The 24,232-nt window shown below is 42.0% G+C and overlaps 1 protein-coding gene across 1 annotated transcript in view; it reads right to left on the bottom strand.

Moving 5' to 3' along the window:
* LOC122562283 (beta-2-glycoprotein 1-like) overlaps positions 1–20,605 on the bottom strand; it is a 50,623-nt gene extending 30,018 nt beyond the window's left edge. The window contains exons 1-2 of the mRNA XM_043715085.2: positions 20,407–20,605; positions 14,151–14,324 (exon numbers count right to left, since the gene is read on the bottom strand). Of these exons, the coding sequence (XP_043571020.2) occupies positions 14,151–14,324; positions 20,407–20,473 (241 nt within the window). The 5' untranslated portion in view covers positions 20,474–20,605. The remainder of the gene's footprint in view (positions 1–14,150; positions 14,325–20,406) is intronic.
* Between the last annotated feature and the right edge of the window lie 3,627 nt (positions 20,606–24,232).

The following is a 24,232-nucleotide window of genomic DNA, read 5'->3' as shown; positions in this document are numbered from 1 at the left end:
CGGGGAAAAGTCCTGAAATAGCATGATCTTGGATCCTTTGTAGATCATAGCTTGGGGGTCTTTTCCGAGATTTCTAGAGGCTTCTAGGAGTATCTGCCTCTCCCTGTAGCTCTGCAGCCGGAACAGGACCGGGCGTAGGCGCTGGTTCGAGCCAGGCCCGCGTATTGCTACCCAGTAGGCCCATTCCACCCTTACCTGGCCTGATCCAGCTTGCAGATTTAAAAGTTGTGGCAGCCACTGCTCCAGGAATGCTGTAAGCTGGCCTTCCTCTTCCTGTTCGGGAAGGCCCAGCAAACGAATATTTTTTCGACGACCTCGATTATCGAGGTCGTCAATATGATTTTCCAAGGTCCGGACTCGCTGCTCGAGAGTCCGGACCTGATCCACGGCCGATTGAGCGGTTGTCTCCGAGGTCGCGGCCTTTAGCTCCGCCCCTCCGACTCGGCGTTGAATTTCTTCAATTTCACGGTCGTGCTTCTGCAGCGCGGCCAAGAGCGACTCCCAACGATTCCTGGATTCGACGATAAAGGCATCAATCTTCGAGTCAAGCTTGGAAAGCATTTCTGCAAGGCTTGTTACTGTTGGTAAGTCCCCCGGGGCGGCTGTGGACGCCTCAGCTGCAGCTGGAGAGTGTGGGGGAGGGGTTCCTGCTTGCTGAGAGCTGCGGGCTCCCTTCCCTTTAGTCATTTTAACTTAGGATAAAGTTGCTTAAATGTAATATTACACAACTAATTGAGTTACTAAACTATTATAAATGATTTATAAATGATTTGGTGAGCTTGGTAGGGGGTAGGTGACCCACTGTGCCCAAGTCTTGGGAGGAGCACTATAGACTCAGTCTTACTGGGTCGCCGCCATCTTGGATCCCCCGTTCAGCATCTTTAATAGTAATGTAACAGATCACTTGGTGTTATGTTGCTTAACCCAAAGTTATTCTGTTTAGATCACACTTCTGTTATAAATTTACACACTGCTACTTGCAGTCACTTTTTAACCATGGAATTGTTACAATGCAGTTGGAGGCTATTGGCCCATCATGTCTACACCAGCTCTCCAAATGAACATTTCACTTAGTGTTACGTACTTTTAGCAATGAATTTAGTTTCCTTATTCTGTTTCTGCCAATGTGCATTAATGTACATCCATTTTACCTTGAGTTCCATTGGTTTTGTAATTTTTTTTCCTTTTTTCTTTGCTTTTCCACACCCAGTTTTAATTGTCATTTTCAAACTCTTTTCCTCACACACAAGTATCTAAAAATGTATATTTCCTTTCAAGTACTCTAATTTTGCAGCCTTGATGTTGCCCTCCCTTCCTCATCCAGTCTTATTTGTTTTAAATCCTCCCCTAGTGCTCCTTTCAAAACCATAGCAGGCACAGGGGACTGAGTTCAATGATCAGCTATGATCATATTGAATGATGGAGCAGGCTTGAAGGTCCAATTGGCCTATCTCTCTTATGCTTCCTATGCTTCTATTGTTCCATTCTGCTCACAATATGCTTTTCGTAAGTTATCCCTAACTCTTGAACTGGCCCTAGTGCTCCAGTGAATCTGAATTTTGCATCAGCCTCACTTCCCTAGGGCAGCCTCACTCCATTTCACGTCATTGTCCATATAAAAAGTCCTAAACAGAAAGTCATTTTGTGTACATTGATCTTTTATTAAAAAGTCAATTATAAGTAAATAATGACAATATAAAAAGAAGTCACTTTATCACAGAAATGCATGTTTAAATAAAATATGCAATAAGACAATGTTAGTTTTTTTAGAATAATGTCAGTAGGTCCACTCTGAACACATAGTCTCATCCGAACATCAGTTTCTGTGAAAGGATATTATGGAGAAGGAGAGAAATGAGTTCAAGAACTGGTTTGTTTTGCATCTGAGGGATTGTAGGCGTTTCCTGAATACATCCACCATTAATAGGGGCACATATCTCTAAATTCTTAAAGTGTCTTAAGAAGTTCACCTTGAATTTGCAACAACCTTGATATTTATAATGTTAAAAATCACACAACACCAGGTTGTCGTCCAACAGGTTTATTTGGAAGTACTAGCTTTCGGAGTGCCGCTGCTTAATCAGGTGGTTGTGGTCTGGCACTTCGAAAGCTAGTGCTTCCAAATAAACCTGTTGGACTGTAACCTGGTGTTGTGTGATTTTTAACTTTGTCCACCCCAATCCAACACCGGCACCTTCAAGTCATGATGTTTGTAATGCCTGAAGTTGTGATCTTTAACACTTAACTCCTGGAAATCTTTTTGCAGGCCCTCAATCTTGTTCCTTCAGATGTTATTGGCTTTGATACAAAGCAGTTGAGGTTACCTCCCATTTCAGGAGCTGCAATATCTGCTCTGTTACCCTGTTCCAAAGATATCTAACCATCTACATTTAATGTTTGTGGTTATAGAAGTTGTTATCTCCTTCTCTCATGATTGAAAATTCTGTTATCAATATGTTGCTGTGCTTACCTCCCTCCTCTGGGCACCCAACTTTCCCACAGTTTCATGGCTACCATCACTCTTAAATCTTCATTGATGGAAGCAGATATTACATATTAAAGTTTATTATTGTGATAGTTTCCCTCAAGAGACCTCAGACTTCATTCATGAGGGAGCTCTTGTGGAAAATGTCTCCAATGACATTCACTCAAGAACCTGCAAGATTCACACAAGATTCACAACTGCCTTTTATTGTCACTTCACCAAAACAAAAGCAAAGAAAATAATCCTCTGATTGAAATAAGAAGAGAAAATTTCTTGAATATACAGCAAGTTGGACACATCTGTGGAGAGGGAAAGAGTCAATGCTTCATTACATCAGAACAACAAATGTTAGGAGTATAACAGATTTAAACAAGTACAGACACAAAGGGAGGATAGGAAGTTCTGTGATAGAGTAGCAGGTGGAGGGAATGACAAAAAAGGCAAACTGGATGGCAATGACACAAGGTAGAAACAAAAGATGGGTCCAAAGAAGCTATAAATTGAATTTTGTATTCAATTGTGGGACTTGGCGTCGCTGGCTAGGCCAACATTTATTGCCTGTCTCCAGCTGCCTTTGAGAAGATGGTGGTGAGCTGCCTTCTTGAACCATTGCATGCCCTTAGGGATTTTGACCCAACAATACAAAGAGAACATCGATTTATTCCAAACTCAGAACAGTAAATGGCTTGGAGAGGAACTTGGAGGGGAATGGTGGTGTTCTCATGTATCTCTTGCCCTTGTCTTTCCAGGTGGAACTTGTCATGAGTTTGGAAGGTGCTGTCTAGGGGGTCTTGCTGAATTTCTGCAGTGCATTTTTAAATTAATGTACACTGCTGCACCTGACTGTTGGTGATGAAGGGAGTGACTGTTTGTGCATGTGGAGCCAATCAAGAGGGCTATTTCATCTTGGATGGTATCAAGCTTCTTGAGTGTTGTTGGAACTTGACTTATCCATATAAGTGAGAGTATTCCATCGCACTCCTGACTTCTGTCTTGTATATGGTGGACAGACTATGGGCAATTTGTAAGTGAGTTATTCACTGCAGTATTTATAGCCTCTGACCTGCCACTGTGTTTATATGACAGGTCCATAGTAAAAAACAGAATACATATGGCATCATGGTAGCCCACAAACCCACCAACCCACTAAAGCAGCAGCTAATTAACTTGAAAGGCCCCATAAAAACAGTAAGCAAAACTAATGTCATTTACAAAATACCTTGCAAGAACTGTAACAAACACTACATTGAACAAACAGGCAGAAATCTAGCCAACAGGATACATGAACATCAATTAGCCACAAAAGGACTTGACCCACTCTCACTAGTATCCTTACATACGGATAAGAAAGGACATCACTTCAACTGGGACAACACAAGCATCCTAGGACAAGCCAAACAGAGACATGCACAAGAATTCCTAGAAGCATAGCATCCCAACTCTATCAACAAACACATTGACGTGGATCCCATTTACTGCACCTGAGAAAAAGAACAGGAAATGACATCACCATGGGAAATAACATAGGAAATGACATCCCCAACCCATGGAAAACCCAAACAGAGAAATAGAAAGTAGGCTACACCACCAGTGCTTCATCTGGAGGCTCACTGAAGATGTTACCTAGTATGGTGACGAAACGTCTGCAAATGAACTTTGCAGCTCAGCGAGCAAACTTACATCCAGAACCTCAACCTAAGCTACAAATCTTCTCAAAATTCAACTATGACTGTCAAACCTTCCTTCTCTATCTAATTACACTCTGCATTAGCCAAAGTCTGGGAAGCATACACTATTGGGTGTTCCTCTCCATTGGGCTACCCATGAACTAATATTACTCAAATGTCATACAGAGTGGTAACGCATGTCAATACCAATTTCACTTGAGATCATAGTGTGTCAATAGCTCAGAGGATGACAGCTGTTTTTCACTTCCCTAAAAGCTATGGCTTGGCTATGCAACTATTTCCAAGACTGTCCCATTTTAAAAGAATTGATGCAAATATGCCAGGATGGCTATGTATGAACTTTCTGTAATAGTTCACCAGCCCAAGCTTAGGTCTGGTACAGACATGGAAGCCAGGGCACCTTTGATTGTCTTCACTTTATCTTCCAACCAAGTTGTACCCTTAATCTATAAAGATTCCCTGGTATAGGTTCTCAGTCTAGCCGGGGTCTTGCATAAACTTAAGGTTTGGAATCAAGAGCATATTTTGTTAAAGACTGGTTCTGCGATCACCAAAACGGGCGCACTGGTATCAACCTCCATTAGAACTGGGTGACCCCTCAATGTTTATTTTGATTGTTTCTGATTTGGATATTGCTAAGTAATTTGACTGTTCCCAACCAGATGTAGGTGAACTTTCCGGGGTGTGCACTATGAACCCTTCCTCCATTTAGGTCCAGTGGGACTCTTTTACTGTCTTGAGTTCACATACTGGCAGCAACTACAATGATTTGCCAGCCCAAATGCTGAAGAAGATGTTAACCGTTTGGGCTGAGACAACCTTTTTTGGGGATTTTGCTGTGGGCTGACTGAGAGTACCGCTGTTCAGGATATGTCTCTTGTGAGGCTGAGCAATTGCCTGCACTCAAGTAGTGTTCCCCAAGCTCAGTCAGACTGGTGAGGGTGTCCACTTCCATTGGAATACCCTGTAACTCATATGCTCCACTTGCTGTATTTTCTAATGATAAAGCCAGTTGTAATGCTGTTTGAAGTCCAGCTGGGCTTCAGCTAGAAGGCACTTTTGCATGAATACATCATTAATCCCACATAACAAACAGTCGCCCAGCATCTCATTAAGGGTGAACCCAAAGTCATACTCATCTGCCGGTTGTCTTAATCTAGGCAAAAATCCTGATACAGATTCCCTTAGCTCTTGAACTGCCAAGTAAAACTGATAGCATCTCAGAATTAGAGGAGGGTTTGGGTCATAATATTCCTGAAATAAATCCATCAACTCTTGAAAGGTTTTAGTCTCTGGTGTCTCAGGAAATATTAGGCTTCCAATAACCCAAAAGGCTGTGGGTCCACCAGCTGTCAACAGAATTATTTGTTGCTTTTCATCTGCCCCAGTGTCATTTGCCTGGAAAAAATAATGCATCCTTTCCATGTACCGGGCCTAGTCTTCAACAGCAGGATCAACTGGGTCAACTTCCCAAACAACAGCATGATGCCAGAAATGCTTACGCCAACTCAAAGGTGGCTGTTGCAAGTGAATTTCTTCACAAGTCTGGTTTTCTCTAGTCACTACTGAAATGGGATCAGGTAAACAGCCCCGATTAGGGAACTCGTATTCTATGAGATCCAGCTGGCTGAACTCATTACAATCACTTCAGAGGGAATCAAATCAGCTGATAACTGGCAATGGGATACGGAGAACCTGTGGAGTAGACTGAATTACCAAGGGCACTGCCTCTCACCCCACCTTTGGAATTCAGTCCTTTTGTCTAGCACTTCTATCTGCAGATTTCTGCAAATGCTTCGGCCTTCCCTTTTGTAATGATATACTGGGCTTTCCCATTGTTGAGGATGAGGATATTTATGGAGCTTCCTCCGCCAGTGTATTGTTTAATCGTCCACCACCATTCATGACTGGATGTGAATGCGGCAGGACTGCAGAGCTTAGATCTGATCCATTGGTTGTGGAATGACTTATAGAGTCATAGAGATGTACAGCATGGAAACAGACACTTCGGTCCAACCCGTCCATGCCGACCAGATATCCCAACCCAATCTAGTCCCACCTGCCAGCACCTGGCCCATATCCCTCCAAACCCCTCCTATTCATATACCCATCCAAATGCCTCTTAAATGTTGCAATTGTACCAGCCTCCACCACATCCTCTGGCAGCTCATTCCATACACATACCACCCTCTGCGTGAAAAAGTTGCCCCTTAGGTCTCTTTTATATCTTTCCCCTCTCACCCTAAACCTATGCCCTCTAGTTCTGGACTCCCTGATCCCAGGAAAAAGACTTTGTCCATTTATCCTATCCATGCCCCTCATAATTTTGTACATCTCTATAAGATCTCCCCTCAGCCTCCAACGCTCCAGGGAAAACAGGCCCAGCCTGTTCAGCCGCTCCCTGTAGCTCAGATCCTCCAACCCTGGCAACATCCCTGTAAATCTTTTTTAAACTCTTTCAAGTTTCACAACATCTTTCCAATAGGAAGGAGACCAGAATTACACGCAATATTCCAACAGTGGCCCAACCAATGTTCTCTACAGCCGCAACATGACCTCCCAACTCCTGTACTCAATACTCTGACCAATAAAGGAAAGCATACCAAACGCCTTCTTCACTATCCTATCTACCTGCGACTCCACTTTCAAGGAGCTATGAACCTGCACTCCAAGGTCTCTTTGTTCAGCAACACTCCCTAGGACCTTACCGTTAAGTGTATCAGTCCTGCTAAGATTTGCTTTCACAAAATGCATCACCTCGCATTTATCTGAATTAAACTCCATCTGCCACTTCTCAGCCCATTGGCCTATCTGATCAAGATCCCATTGTAATCTGAGGTAACCCTCTTCGCTGTCCACTACACCTCCACTTTTGGTGTCATCTGCAAACTTACTAACTGTACCTCTTATGCTTACATCCAAATCATTTATGTAAATGACAAAAAGTAGAGGGCCCAGCACCAATCCTTGTGGCACTCCACTGGTCACAGGCATCCAGTCTGAAAAACAACACTCCACCACCACCCTCTGTCTTCTACCTTTGAGCCAGTTCTGTATCCAAATAGCTAGTTCTCCCTGTATTCCATGAGATCTAACCATGCTAATCAGTCTCCCATGGGGAACCTTGTCGAATGCCTTTCTGAAGTCCATATAGATCACATCTACCACTCTGCCCTCATCAATCTTCTTTGTTACTTCTTCAAAAAACTCAAACAAGTTTGTGAGACATGATTTCCCACGCACAAAGCCATGTTGACTATCCCGAATCAGTCCTTGCCTTTCCAAATACATGTACATCCTGTCCCTCAGGATTCCATCCAACAACTTGCCCACCACCAAGTCAGGTTCACCGGTCTATAGTTCCCTGTCTTGTCTTTACCGCTCTTCTTAAACAGTGGCACCACGTTTGCCAACCTCCAGTCTTCCGGCACCTCACCTGTGACTATCGATGATACAAATATGTCAGCAAGAGGCCCAGCAATCACTTCCCTAGCTTCCCACAGAGTTCTCGGGTACACCTGATCAGGTCCTGGGGATTTATCCACCTTTAACTGCTTCAAGACATCCAGCACTTCCTCCTCTGTAATCTGGACATTTTGCAAGATGTCACCATCTATTTCCCTATAGTCTATATCTTCCATATCCTTTTCCACAGTAAATACTGATGCAAAATATTCATTTAGTATCTCCCCCATTTTCTGTGGCTCCACACAAAGGCCGCATTTGATCTTTGAGGGGCCCCATTCTCTCCCTAGTTACCCTTTTGTCCTTAATATATTTGTAAAAACCCTTTGGATTCTCCTTAATTCTATTTGCCAAAGCTATCTCATGTGCCCGTTTTGCCTTCCTGATTTCCCTCTTAAGTATACTCCTACTTTTTTTATACTCTTCTAAGGATTCACTCGATCTCTCCTGTCGATACCTGACATATGCTTCCTTCTTTTTCTTAACCAAACCCTCAATTTCTTTAGTCATCCAGCATTCCCTATACCTACCAGCCTTCCCTTTCACCCTGACAGGAATATACTTTCTCTGGATTCTTGTTATCTCATTTCTGAAGGCTTCCCATTTTCCAGCCATCCCTTTACTTGCGAACATCTGCCTCCAATCAGCTTTCGAAAGTTCTTGCCTAATACTGTCAAAATTGGCCTTTTCAATTTAGAACTTCAACTTTTAGATCTGGTCTATCCTTTTCCATCACTATTTTAAAACTAATAGAATTATGGTTGCTGGCCCCAAAGTGCTCCCCCACTGACACCTCAGTCACCTGCCCTACCTTATTTCCCAAGACTAGGTCAAGTTTTGCACCTTCTCTAGTAGGTACATCCACATACTGAATCAGAAAATTGTCTTGTACACACTTCACAAATCCCCTCCATCTAAACCTTTAACACTCGGACAGTCACAGTCGATGTTTGAAAAGTTAAAATTCCCTACCATAACTACCCTATAATTCTTACAAATAGCTGAGATCTCAAGTTTGTTTCTCAATTTCCTTTGACTATTGGTGAGTCTATAATACAATCCCAATAAGGTGATCATCCCTTTCTTATTTCTCAGTTCCAACCAAATAACTTCCCTGGATGTATTTCCAGGAATATCCTCCCTCAGCACAGCTGTAATGCTATCCTTTATCAAAAATGCCACTCCCCCTCCTCTCTTGACTCCCTTTCTATCCTTCCTGTAGCATTTGTATCTTGGAACATTAAGCTGTTCATTCCTGAGCCATGTTTCCGTAATTGCTATGATATCCCAGTCCCATGTTCCTAGCCATGCCCTGAGTTCATCTGCCTTCCCTGTTAGGCCCCTTGCATTGAAATAATTGCAGTTTCATTTATTCGTCCTACATTGTCCCTGCCTGCCCTGACTGTTTGACTCACTTCTGTTCTCAGCTGTACCCGTCTCGGATCGATCTCTTTCCTCACTATCTCCCTGGGTCCCACCCCCCCCCCCCCCCCCCACCACCACCACCACCACCTTGCTAGTTTAAATCCTCCCAAGCAGTTCTAGCAAATTTCCCTGCCAGTATATTAGTTGCCTTCCAATTTAGGTGCAATCCGTCCTTCTTGTAAAGGTCACTTCTATCCTAAAAGAGATTTCTTTGGTCCAAAAATGTGAATCCTTCGCCCATACACCAGCTCCTCAGCCATGCATTCATCTGCTCTATTCTCCTACTCCTGCCCTCACTAGCTTGTAGCACTGGGAGTAATCCAGATATTACTACCCTTGAAGACCTCCTTTTTAAATTTCTGCCTAACTCTCTGTAATCTCCCTTCAGTCTCAACCTTATGCCTTCCAATGTCGTTGGTTCCAATGTGGACAATGACCTCCTGCTGGCCCCTCTCCCCCGTGAGAACACTTTGCACCCTCTCTGAGACATCCTTGATCCTGGCAGCAGACAAACTACACACCATTCTGCTTTTTCTCTGCTGGCCACAGAAACGTCTGTCTGTACCTCTGACTACAGAATCCCCTAACACCATTGATCTCTTGGAAGCCGACGTACCCCTTGTTGCGTCAGAGCCAGTCTCAATACCAGAAACTTGGCTGTTCGTGTTCCCCTGAGAATCCATCACCCCCTACATTTTCCAAAACAGGATACCTGTTTGAAATGGGTATATCCACAAAAGACTCCTGCACTAGCTGCCTATCTCTCTTACCCTTCCAGGGGGTTAACCCATCTATGTGACTGTATCTGAGACTTTCCCCCCTTCCTATAACTGCCATCTATCACATACTGTTGCTTCTGCAAATTCCTCATCGCTTCTATCTGCCCCTCTAACTGATCCACTCGATCTGATAAGATTCGCATCCAACAGCATTTATGGCAGATATAATCCGCAGTAACCCTTAAACTCTCTTTAAACTCCCACATGTGACAAGAAGTACATATCACTGCAAAGGCCATTTTTGCTCCTTCACAATCTACAGACCCAGAAAATAAACCGTCTTAATCCTCAACAAACACTGCCCCAGGTTAAATTAATAGCTATGGTTTATATTTTAAGGTTAATCAAGAGACTTATCTCCAAAAAACATATAATTAAGAAAGAATCCAGTATACTCACTACTGCAGCCTTTCTCTTGGACAGACTTAAAAGGGGGGCAAGTCTCAGATACAGTCACATAGATGAGTTAACTCCAGGAAGGGTAACAGAGATAGGCAGCTAGAGCAGGTGTCTTTTGTGGATATACCCATTTCAATCCTCCTGCTTGGGAGGATTTAAACTAGTAAGGTGGGGGGGTGGAACCCAGGGAGATAGTGAGGAAAGAGATCGATCCGAGATGGGTACAGCAGAGAACAGAAGTGAGTCAAACAGTCAGGGCAGGCAGGGATAAGGTAGGACGAATAAATGAAACTGCATTTATTTCAATGCAAGGGGCCAAACAGGGAAGGCAGATGAACTCAGGGCATGGTTAGGAACATGGGACTGGGATATCATAGCAATTACGGAAACATGGCTCAGGGATGGGCAGGACTGGCAGCTTAATGTTCCAAGATACAAATGCTACAGGAAAGATAGAAAGGGAGTCAAGAGAGGAGGGGGAGTGGCATTTTGATAAGGGATAGCATTACAGCTGTGCTGAGGGAGGATATTCCCGGAAATACATCCAGGGAAGTTATTTGGGTGGAACTGAGAAATAAGAAAGGGATGATCACCTTATTGGGATTGTATTATAGACTCACCAATAGTCAGAGGGAAATTGAGAAACAAATTTGTAAGGAGCTATCTGTAAGAATAATAGGATAGTTATGGTAGGGAATTTTAACTTTCCATACATCGACTGTGATTGCCATAGTGTTAAAGGTTTAGATGGAGGGGAATTTGTTAAGTGCGTACAAGACAATTTTCTGATTCAGTATGTGGATTTCCCCAGAGAAGGGGCAAAACGTGACCTAGTCTTGGGAAATAAGGCAGGGCAGGTGATTGAGGTGTCAGTGGGGGGGCACTTTGGGGCCAGCAACCATAATTCTATTAGTTTTAAAATAGTGATGGAAAAGGATAGACCAAATCTAAAATTTGAAGTTCTAAATTGGAGAAAGGCCAATTTAGACAGTAGGAGGCAAGAACTTTCGAAAGCTGATTGGAGGCAGATGTTCGCAGGTAAAGGCATGACTGGAAAATGGGAAGCCTTCAGAAATGAGATAACAAGAATCCAGAGAAAGTATATTCCTGTCAGGGTGAAAGGGAAGGCTGGTAGGTATAGGGAATGCTGGATGACTAAATAAATTGAGGGTTTGGTTAAGAAAAAGAAGGAAGCATATGTCAGGTATCGACAGGAGAGATCGAGTGAATCCTTAGAAGAGTATAAAGAAAGTAGGAGTATACTTAAGAGGGAAATCAGAAGGGCAAAACGGGCACATGAGATAGCTTTGGCAAATAGAATTAAGGAGAATCCAAAGGGTTTTTACAAATATATTAAGGACAAAAGGGTAACTAGGGAGAAAATAGGGCCCCTCAAAGATCAAAGACAGTCTCTGTGTGGAGCCACAGAAAATGGGGGAGATACTAAATGAATATTTTGCATCAGTATTTACTGTGGAAAAGGATATGGAAGATATAGACTATAGGGAAATAGATGGTGACATCTTGCAAAATGTCCAGATTACAGAGGAGGAAGTGCTGGACGTCTTGAAACAATTAAAGGTGGATAAATCCCCAGGACCTGATCAGGTGTACCCGAGAACTCTGTGGGAAGCTAGGGAAGTGATTGCTGGGCCTCTTACTGACATATTTGTATCATCGATAGTCACAGGTGGGGTGCCGGAAGACTGGAGGTTGGCAAACGTGGTGCCACTGTTTAAGAAGAGCGGTAAAGACAAGACAGGGAACTATAGACCAGTGTACCTGACTTGGTGGTGGGCAAGTTGTTGGATGGAATCCTGAGGGACAGGATGAACATGTATTTGGAAAGGCAAGTACTGATTCGGGATAGTCAACATGGCTTTGTGCGTGGGAAATCATGTCTCACAAACTTGATTGAGTTTTTTGAAGAAGTAACAAAGAAGATTGATGAGGGCAGAGTGATAGATGTGATCTATATGGACTTCAGAAAGGTGTTCGACAAGGTTCTCCATGGGAGACTGATTAGCAGGCTTAGATCTCATGGAATACAGGGAGAACTAGCTATTTGGATACAGAACTGGCTCAAAGGTAGAAGACAGAGGGTGGTGGTGGAGGGTTGTTTTTCAGACTGGATGCCTGTGACCAGTGGAGTGCCACAAGGATCGGTGCTGGGCCCTCTACTTTTTGTCATTTACATAAATGATTTGGATGTAAGCATAAGAGGTACAGTTAGTAAGTTTGCAGATGACACCAAAAGTAGAGGAGTAGTGGACAGCAAAGAGGGTTACCTCAGATTACAACAGGATCTGGACCAGATGGGCCAATGGGCTGAGAAGTGGCAGATGGAGTTTAATTCAGATAAATGCAAGGTGCTGCATTTTGTGAAAGCAAACTTAGCTGGACTTATACACTTAATGGTAAGGTCTTAGGGAGTGTTGCTGAACAAAGAGACCTTGGAGTGCAGGTTCATAGCTCCTTGAAAGTGGAGTCACAGGTAGATAGGATCGTGAAGAAAGCGTTTGGTATGCTTTCCTTTATTGGTCAGAATATTGAGTACAGGAGTTGGGAGGTGATGTTACGAGTGTACAGGACATTGGTTAGGCCACTGTTGGAATATTGCATGCAATTCTGGTCTCCTTCCTATCGGAAAGATGTTGTGAAACTTGAAAGGGTTCAGAAAAGATTTACGAGGATGTTGCCAGGGTTGGAGGATCTGAGCTACAGGGAGAGGCTGAACAGGCTGGGGCTCTATTCGCAGTCTGTTCAGGATAAGATAAATAGACAAAGTCTTTTCCCTGGGGTCGGGGAGTCCAGAACTAGAGGGCATAGGTTTAGGGTGAGAGGGGAAAGATATAAAAGAGACCTAAGGGGCAACTTTTTCACGCAGAGGGTGGTACATGTATGGAATGAGCTGCCAGAGGATGTGGTGGAGGCTGGTACAATTGCAACATTTAAGAGGCATTTGGATGGGTATATGAATAGGAGGGGTTTGGAGGGATATGGGCCAGGTGCTGGCAGGTGGGACTAGATTGGGTTGGGATATCTGGTCAGCATGGACGGGCTGGACCGAAGGGTCTGTTTCCATGCTTTATATCTCTCTGACTCTATCAGTACATATCACTGCAAAGGCCATTTTTGCTCTTTCACAATCTACAGACCCAGAAAATAACACCGTCTTATTCCTCTACAAACACTGCCCCAGGTTAAATTAATAGCAATGGCTTATATTTTAAGTTTAATCAAGAGACTTATCTCCAAAAACATATAACCAAGAAAGAATCCACTATACTCACTACTGCAGCTTTTCTCTTGGACAGACTTAAAACAATTATTAACTTATCTGATTCTGTGCTGTGAACTTCACCCAACAGTTCCTCCAAGATTAGTTGTGAATTTCACTGTTTGTTAATTTTCCCAGATGCACTGCGATGTCCAGCAATACACAAACTCAAAAACAGCAAAGGCGGTAACTGTGCAGGTTCTCTCTCTCTCTCTCCTGCACTGTCCTCACCATGTGCTTCCTTTGTCTGCTCTTCTCCCTTTTAAACTGTTGTTGTTTTAGCTCTGTCTATCACTCACTGTTTGTGCTGTTTGGCATGCCAGTAGTCCGTTTTGGTGGCTTCACCAAATTGACACCTCATTTTCAGGTATGCTTGGTGCTGCTCCTGGTATGCCCTCCTGCACTCTCCATTGAACCGGGTTTGGTCCCCTGGCTTCATGATAATGATTGACTGGCATGCTGGGGCATGAGATTGCAAATTACATTGGAGTTCAAGCCATTACCAAGAACTGCTGTCAGAAAAAAATGGGAACTGATGTTATGATCTGAAATGATTGCATTCAAAGTTGAGAGTTGGAGTTAAAATTAAACGTTTAGCTGCATTGCCAAGAATTTGTTCATCCACTTACGCACACACTTGATTGTGGGTCTTTCCCAAACTCCGTTCCTTGGACAAATCAATTTATTGAAACCATGCCCTATGTACCCAGACCGGCAAGAATATGCTGCCTCTTCTCCAGATTCGTACACCTTTTTCCCATTCACAATATTCGCATTGTTGACCTCTGGTGGTCTGCCACATGCTAAAGAGAGAGGGAGAAATCCACTGTGAATTTTATTTCAATGTATTTTTATTCTTTTCAATGTACTTTCTTAATATCCTTTCATGATCCCCATCGCAACATTTCATATCATTTCCAAATGAGAGAAATAAAAATGGAATTAACAAAGAATGATCCTTCACATCACACGCATTCATGGAACAACCCTGGTGAATAACATGGACTCCACTTCATACATTTAATCCACAGAGCTCAGCAATAGCTACTAAGAAAAATCTAATCTTAAGAAGAATGTTGAACAACATTGAATTTTCAATCAATTAGCATTCAATCAAACTTACCAAAACAGTCAAATCTCCTCCATCCAACTGTGATGTAGAAGGGTGTCAGGGTTTGAAAGGGTTAATGCTGAGGAATGCCTTATGAATTACTCAGTACGACAATGTCATATTGACTTTGTGGTAGAAAGGCTTAGGATCTTAAAGGAGTAAGACCTACGTTCTGCGATTTCCTCATTGTCTAACAACAATGTCTATCACATCAGTGTAACTTGTACTTAGTTACTATCATACAATAAACTGTATCTTGTTTAATACAACAGCCTCTTTTCATTCGACTACCAAATGGTTCTCCTCTACACAAAGGGCCAAATAGATTCTGGATAATGTCTTCCCTGAAAGAGAAACAGGGTATAGAGAGCTCAAACAACTTCATGAGCAGTGGCAGGGGTTGTCATACAATAAATTGCCCAGTCCACAAAGACAGTGAATTAGGCACCAGCCTGATGTTCTGCATACTAATGCCCAACACCACCAACAACATAAACTAACCCGAACAATACCACTCCCACCCCAACCCCATCACACACCAACTCTCTATTTATCACACTTTTGACTTAAAAGTCCAAGTAAGGGACATCTCACTTTCTACTCAGCCATTTTATTCACATCAGGAACTGGGTCATCATCTTCAGTTGGACCCATGGCCCTAATACTAACCAGTTAATTGGCTGCTGCCTACAGAATACCACCCCAGGGTTCTGCCACCAGCTACAGTGGACTCAGTTCCTGCTGTCAGTCCCAGCCAAGGAACTTCAGCTTTCACCAAAACATTCATCCCTTGACGTTGCAGGTTCAAGCCCCCTGTGACCAAACTCATGCCTTACTACACTCTTTCTGCAAACATTCAAACCTGGCATTGCTTCACTCAGCATCACTATCAGCTTCAAAGCTTATCCAAAGATGACACTTGCAATGATGCAACATCTGGGACCACACTGCAGTATCAGCCAGAGTTATGTGTTGTTCTGAAGAAGAGTCATTGGAGCTGAAACACTGATTCTGCCTTCTCTCCATAGATCTGCCAGAGTTGCTGAGTTTCTCTAGCAATTTCTGTCTTTGTTTTGTGCTCAGGCCTTGGAGGAGGGTTATATTCACAACCTTCAAATGTAAAAGTGAAAATGCTGCCAGTTGAACACAAACTCTTAGCCTCAGCACCTATGCTTACTCTATTATTCCATACAATTTGCAGTCCAACAAGTGGTAGGAATAAAAGTTAACCTGCATTCTCAATCAGCTTTTCAGACACCAGCAGCTCTGCATATGTTAAATCCTCTGGTTTTAGTTTTCAACTGCTACCCTTCTCCCCTCCATGGAAAGTTGCTGCATAAGGAATTGCAAATGTCTGCCCATCCTGATAAGTCTGACTACTCTACACCGGACAACCTCCTGATGGTTCACCTCAGATGGGATCATAAGGACATCCCTGAGCTTACAGTTATACCAATAGAGCTGAAATCTCTGAGTATCCAGATGTTTGGACTGGAATTCTAACTAAAGCCAGTTGATCTTTCGGATTACAGTGAAATTGCAGGAAAGTGGGTTGTGAGGAGGATCAGATCAGCCACAATCAGCCTACTCCTGTTCCTGTTCCTTTTTCTTATGGTCTTATTTTCATCAAATTTCCAGTAAGAGCTCATTTGTGCTGTGAATCTGAAGTGGGGAGAAGGGGTTAACCATGTCATTCTTGGTTGAGAAGAACCCTTTTCATCCAGAGTGTTATGGGTCTTCCAGATTCCCTACCCAAGTGATTTTATTGTTGAATATATTCAAGACCATGTCTAGTAGGTTTTAAGACGCTAAGGGAACTGAGGAGTGTGGGATAGAACAGGAAAGTGGAGATGATGCAATGATTCAGCCATGATCTTTTTGAATGGTAGAGCAGATTCAAGGAACTGAATGGCCTACTCCTGCTCCTAGTTCTGCTGTTCATGAAAACAAGACAAATCATTCAAAACCTACAAGCTGCTCTATTCAGATTTACCATTTTAAAAATAAAATCAGAAGAAAATGGAGGAGACCATGTTTGTCATTGATTTCTTTTCCTTTTGTCTGGCTTTGGTTTCTTTGCATCTGTTTTAAACCTTTCTCTACCTCTGTGTTGCTACCTCCCTCTCACTCCAGCTCTCCTTATTGCAGTCAGGTTTCAACAGCCCAGGAGGTTTCTGAAGAAGTCAATAGGCCAGCATCCTGCAACTGCAAAACTCTTTCCCATTCCAACCATCTACATCCTGCTGGGATTGCTGTTGAGTGTCATTTGTATTTTCAAGTCCTTTCATTGCGAAAATAAATTTGCAAACAGCAGAAAATGTGCTCACTTTGACCTTTTTGCTTGATTTTAACATTTACCAATAAATGTCATATGGACGCAGTGACCTTTCAAGGAGTTCTTCTGCATTTCAGATAATGTTTGTGATCAGTGAAGCAAAATGAGAGGGCTGTTCAACAGTGCAATGCATTGTTATGCAGTTCCAGAACCAAACTTCCCAACCAGCAAGATCACCACTTAAACTTGTTAAAAGAGGATAGTTTCAAAAGGATATTTACATTAGAACATAAACAATAGGAGTAGAAGCAGGCCATTTGACCCTTGAGCAATAACATAATAATTGGTCCACTTTTTCTACTCTTCACTGCACTATCACCAAATTCTCTTGGTATTCAATAATCCATTGATCTCTAACTTGAATAAATTCAATAACTGGAAATCTTCATATGTCTGCAGTAAAAAAATTCCAAATTCCAACAATTTGGATCATGAAAAATCTTCTCATTTTAGTCTTAGATGGCTACCTTTTTGTCCTGAGACCATGACTGTTAGATACAGAACCCTCCATTTGCAGGAATATCCTCCCAGCACCAAACTCTTTCAAACATTTTATGTAGTTCAATGAGATCAGGCTCTTTCAGCTGCAGCTCACTTGGTAACACACTCTCATCTGAATCATAAGCCTCTTGGTAAGAGTCCCAATCCAAAGCTCAAGCACAAAAGTCAAGGCCAACACTCCAGTACAACACTGAAGGAGTGTTGCACTGTCTGTGATGTGATCTTTCAGATGGAACACAAAACCAAGGTTTTATCTGCCAGGTTAGATGAATGTATAAGAACCCATGGTGGTTATTTGAATCAGAGTGGAAGAATTCTCTGTTGTTCGAGCCTACATTTAGCATCACTAAAACAGATCAACTCATCTTTGTCATATTGTTATTTATGGATGATTGCGGTCATGTATTGGCTGTTACATTTCCTACATTATAATAGTGATGACACATCAAAAGTATTTTACTAAAGCACTTAAAGACATTAAGTAGTCATTAAAAGTACTATTTAATGCATTTGTTTCTTACATTCTTCTAAAATTTAGGGCATATAAGTCTAGTCCACTCAATTTTTCTCGATGGAATAATGCTCTCATTCCTCGAGTCTTGAGAACCTTAGTTGTATGTTTTCTGAGCTAAGTATATATTTCATTAGTTACAATAAAATATTACAGAACATAATATAATTTAATATACTGCAACAGAACAGCCAGAAACTACATAGATATATCTGATTCTGAATCATATGTGCAAAGGACTACTCCTGGTCTACCTGCATAATCAATCTGCAAGGGTGGCATGGTGGTTAGCACTGCTACCTCACAGTGCCAAGGACGGAGATTCAATTCCAGCCCTGGATAACTGTCTGTGTGGAGTTTGCATGTTCTCCTCACCTCTATGTGGGCTTCCTCTAGGTGCTCTGGTTTCATCCTACAGTCCAAAGATTTTTTTTTTAGATTACTTACAGTGTGGAAACAGGCCCTTTGGCCCAACAAGTCCACACCAACTCGCCGAAGCGCCACCCACCCAGACCCATTCCCCTACATTTACCCCTTCACCTAACACAATGGGCAATTTAACACGGTCAATTCACCTAACCTGCACATTTTTAGATTGTGCAAGTTAGGTGGATTAGCCAGCAGAAATGCAGGGTTACAGGAATAGGGTAGCAGTGTGGACCTGGGTGGGATACTCTTTGGAGGGTTGGTGTGGACTCAATGGGCCAAATAGCCTGCTTCCACACTATGGGGATTCTATGATTGTCCTTCCCAGTGTGCAAGTACAGCATAACATAGTTCCTTAGATAGTTGGAAGATTTGTTCTCCTTATGAGGTCTCAGATGGTCAGAGCATATCTCCTCAGGTCAGCAGGAAGAATATGTATTGGCTTGGGGGAAATGCAGTGTAGATTTACTAGAATGGTGGGTGGACTACAAAGGTTAAATTACAGAAAGACATTACACAAATTGAGGTTTTGCTCCCTTGAATTTACAAGGTTAAAAGTTTTCACAATATTTACAGGAACACGAAGATTAAATAGCAATAAATTGCTTCTGCTGATTAGGGAGTCTAGGGCTAGGGGACAAAGTCCACTGGTTAAGGCCAGACTTTTCATGAGTCAAGCTAAAAAATACTTCTACATGTATACAGTGGGAGAAGTTTGGAACTCTGTTCTGCAGGCGATAGATCATGCTAGATCAATGGTTAATTTTAAAACTAAAGGTATTAAGAGATATGTGACAAAGTTGGTATCTAGAATTGAGACAGAGATCAGCCATGATCTCATTGTGTGACAGAACACACTGCAGGAGCTAAACAGCTTTTTCCTGATCATATGTTAAAAGTGAATCTTATGCAGGTTGAAGTTATAAAACAGAAGGAATATATTCTTCACAAGCCAATAAAAAACATAATGCATTGACATAAGAACATAAGAAATAGAAGCAGGATTAGGCCAAATGGTCCCTCAAGCCTGCTCCACCATTGAATAAGATCATGGCTGACCTTTATCATGGACTCAGCTCCATTTACTGTCCACTCACCATAAAGCTTCATTCCTTTACTGTTCAAAACTCTATCCATCTTTGCCTTAAAAACATTCAATGAGGTAGCCACAACTACTTCACTGGGCAGGGAATTGAAGAAGTTCCTCCTCAGCTCAGTCCTAAATCTGTTTCCCCTTATTTTGAGACTATGCCCCCGCCTAGTTCTGGTTTAACTCACCAGCGGAAACAACCTCTCTGCTTCCATCTTATCTGTTCCTTTCATCACTTTATATGTTTCTATAAGGTCCCCCCTCATTCTTCTAAATTCTAATGAATATAGTCCCAGGCTACTCAATCTCTCTTCATAAGCCAACTCTCTCAACTACTGAATCAACCTGGTCAACCTGTCGAGTGCCAGTACATCCTTTCTCAAGTAAGGATACCAAAACTGCATGCAGTTCTGCAGGTGTGGCCTCACCAGTATCCTATACAACTGCAGCATAACCACTCTGTTTTTAAACTCCACTTAACAATACTTAATTATTTGCATTTACAAACACTGATGAATTAGCTGGTCTGAATAGCCAGCCCGTGAGCCTTGCAAACCAACAAGGTGACAATTGCCACCCTGAGAATGTACTTGGATTAGCTCTTCCCAGACAAAGTGACAGTAGGAGCCTGAGTAACCTGGATCACAGGAATCCCACACTTTATCTCTAACTAGTCAGTACTGTACAAATATTCCTGTCAGAATGCAACATAGCTATGATGCAGTCTGTATGCCTGCAGCCTGGTATTCACCATCTAAACTTGAACACAGTGGGTCAATTTGGTGATATGTCCATCCTATTCCTGGGGTCAAACCCAGTATGGACTCAACATCTCCTGGAGAGAACTGGGAAGAGAGATTAATGAGAAAAAAGGAAAGTTCATTAAAAATTTGTATATTTGACTGACTTACCTGTCGAAACGTATTTGCAAAAATACAGCTGAGAAAGTAAAGCAAGGAGGAAATATTTGGTAATCATTTTCCAGGATTCTCGTAGGCTGAGTTGCTGAGAACACAATGTGAGATGTTGCTGCAGCTAAAGGGATCACTAGACTCTGAAAGTCTGATGTGACCAAAGAGGGGATATACACATTACAAACATCTGATCAAATCAATAGAGAAATAGGGTGACTGGCCATGGAAGCATGAAAACACAAATCATTCCCTCCTCCTCTCAATGACATTGTGAAATATTTCTGTATTTCTCAATCAGCACAAAGTAAAGAGACAGTTGAATTGGGGTTTTGAGTTGACTGATAATATAGATAGAATGTACGAATTCTTTTGGACATTGACCGAAGTTGGACTCTCTTTAAATTGTCTTCCTTTATTTTTATTTTATTTTAAGGTAATGTGAATGGCATCGATGCGTGGTGATGGTATAGACTTTTCACTGTATTTTACATTGAATACATGTGACAATAAATAATTCAATAATTGAGTTGAATAGCCTGGGTAGTTAAAGATAGAAAACTGCTGGAAACCTGTAAAAGAACAAAATGCTGGGAATGGAAGACAGGCTGAACAAAATCTAAGACAAACCAAATCCATTTAAACCTGTGGGTCGGACCCTGAACTTCCTCTGCTGCTGTTAGTTCATGACCAGTTCATTTCCAATACACTGTGCTGTGATTAGCTTTCCTATTTGATTAGGCCTGACTCAGCATTTGGTTGAAGGTATTTTGATTATGACTTGAGCAATAACAGGTAGAAATAGTTGTCATGGATTATGGTGGTTAACTTAGTACTCTACTGTACATTGTTAGCATCTTTGAAGAGTAGAAAGAGTGGGATTAGTTGAGGTAATGCATGAAACCAACTGGCTCGTTTGTTCAGAGTTAAGGCACAGAGAGCTGAACGGTGTTATGTGCTGCAAATTGCTAGGAATTTATGGAATGATTTATAGCATCTATGTTACTGGACCAGTCATTCAGAAACATAGACTCAAATCCTACCGAGCAGCTGATGAATTTAAATTTGGCTAATACATAAATACATGAATTTAAATAAAAACAAGCAGCAGTAGTGATAACTAGGAAGGGGTTTGTTGTAAAGTCTGGTCTGTTTTGCTAATATATTTTATGAGAAGGAAATCTGCCATCCTTGCCGGGTCCAGCCATATGTAATCCGAGATCCACAGAATTGTGGTTGAACATAACTGCCCTCTGGTCTAGCAAGCCATTCAGTTCAAGGACATTCAGGGACAGGCAATAAATACTGGCTTTGCCACCGATACTCAAATCCTGCAAAAGAGAAATAAGAAAAGTCAAACCCTGATGTTGATTTGCCATTCTAATCTGTTGCTGACTGTGTTACTGACTCATTGTGATCTGGTGATCTACCACCAGATAATGGAAGGGATCGAGTGATCCTGGATTGATGCCATTGGGTGTTCTTGACTCCTGTCAGAGGGGAGGCGCCAAAGTGCAATCCAAAACAAGTCCTCAACAGCGATCCATGCTGAAGATTTCATATGATATCAATGGCTGATACAGCTGATGAAGACAACAGCAGGGGAGTTTCCCCAGTTGTTGAGATTTCCTTGCCACTGAAACTGGATCTATCTTCTGTCAAGGACAGCATGCCTACTGATGTGCAACAGCATTCCCATATTCCCACTTCCTGGAAACACCTGCCAAATGTGTGGTCAGAGATGTGGCTCTAGGATTGGCCTCATCAGCCACTCACACATTAGTGAGTGATTGTCGATGATGGTGATGATGATGTGGCAGGGTTCAACTGGGTGGAGTCATAATCATTTGTCCACCTTTACTTTTAATTCACTCATGGGACATGGGCATCATTGGCTGGCCAGCATTTATTATCCATCCCTAGTTGCCTTCCAGAAGGTGATGGTGAGCTGCCTTCTTGAACCATTGCATCAATTTGCTGTGGGTTGACCCACAATGCCCTTAGGGAAGGGATTCCAGGATTTTGACCCAGTGACAGTGAAACAACGGCAACATATTTCTAAGTCAGGATGGTAAGTGGCTTGGAGGGGAACTTGCAAGTGGTGGTGTTCTCAAGTATCTGTTGCCCTTGTCCTTCTAGATGGAAATGGTCATGGGTTTGGAAGGTGCTGTTTAAGGGTCTTTGAATTTCTGCATGTGCATATTGTACACAGAATGCGCGGCTGTTACTGTAGGTCAGTGCTGAATGGCTCTAGTGGAACCCAAACTGGGTGTCTCTGAGCATTTGCTGTTTGATAGTACAACTAATGACACTCTCCATCACCTTACTGATGATCGAGAGTAGACTGATGGGCTGGGTAATTGGCTGGATTGGATTTGTCCTGCTTTTTTTAAATTCTTCAAGAGTATGGAATGGAATGGTTGATGGAGGTAAAAACGAGGGCTAAGAGCTTAACACTGTTTGTTGGAAAGATTTCTGATCACTGACTGATTTTGAACAGGGCACAACATTTACGCAATGTTTATTTACTCAGAGCAAATACTTTATCACAGACACATGATTTGCAGTATCAACTTCAGCCGCTCGACATTGGCAACAATCTCAAGGTAAAGAATGGTTATTTATGAAAAATCTTTTAAGTCTTTACTGCTGCTACTGAGTGTCAGTGGTGAATGGTGTGGATGTTTGTGCATGTGGTGCCAAGCAAGTGGGCTGCTTTTTCCTGGATGGTAAATCCTTGTTTTGTTTGTTTCAAAAGAAGCGAAATATCTTGGTTAGGGAAAATGGGAATGGGAATCCAGCCAGGAGAACAATGGAGACAGTAGTGGAGTAGGTAGTTCAACGTAGTGAATGATCCATTGATTCTTCAGTTTATTCTTACTGTTCTGGAATGAAACACAATGCTTGAGATCATATCTCTTATTTTAACAGTTTGGGATGTCAGCACTTTGAGTAATATAGTAAATAATTGATACTAATTGTCATCCATTGACCTTGCCATTGGAACCTGTCCTGTATGCCATCATTTCCTGACCATAGGTATTTCACAACAGATATGGAGAAAGATATTTTCACAAATGAGTAATATTGATGATCTCGGCATTAGGAAATTGTGAAAACCGGGCAACTGGAATTAAATGTTGTGTCACTGGTGAAAAGTGGAATTGGAGGAAACATATCAAAAGATTCACGGCATGTTGCGTTTCTCGATAGTATTTAAATGAAGGGAAGAGTGGTATACTCTTATTATTGTAGGTGCAATATGATGCCATCAAAGGGAGTGAATATTGCATGATTAAATCTTTCAAAAACAGCAGCTTAAGAATGGTTAACAGGACAAGAGTAAATCTGGAAGTTCAAGACTCTATGGAAATCAATGGTTCCATTCCAACTAAGAAAGTGGATATCACATTAGTGCAGTGAAAGTTGATTAAAGGGCATGATAGCACCAGATAAATAATGAGAGATACCAAATTATTGCAATAAAACCAAGTGATTCTTTTGTCCTTGAAAGAGGAGAATTTTCTACTTTTTGGCCAGCATAATTCCTGTGCTACCATGTTATTAATTTAAGCTTTCAGAGGTCATCCAGCAAGCCATGGTGCATATTTCCCCCATTTGTTCTCTCTCTCTTTGTACTTTGCTGTATATCTGCTATATCCTCTCTTACCTTTGTCATTCTGTGAACATGTTGTTTTCTCTCGGCAACTGTATTCTCTCTGTACCCGGAATAGGGTATATCCATGTAGTGGCATAGAGATCTACAGCACAGAAAAAGGCCCTTCAGCCCATCAAGTCTGATATACTGTATTCCCTCTGTACATAT

The sequence above is a fragment of the Chiloscyllium plagiosum genome, unplaced genomic scaffold, assembly GCF_037043375.1.
Source record: "Chiloscyllium plagiosum isolate Xiang-an unplaced genomic scaffold, Cpla_swu_hap1 HiC_scaffold_25, whole genome shotgun sequence".
Lineage (NCBI taxonomy): Eukaryota > Metazoa > Chordata > Chondrichthyes > Orectolobiformes > Hemiscylliidae > Chiloscyllium > Chiloscyllium plagiosum.
This window is presented reverse-complemented; position numbering and strand designations above follow the sequence as displayed.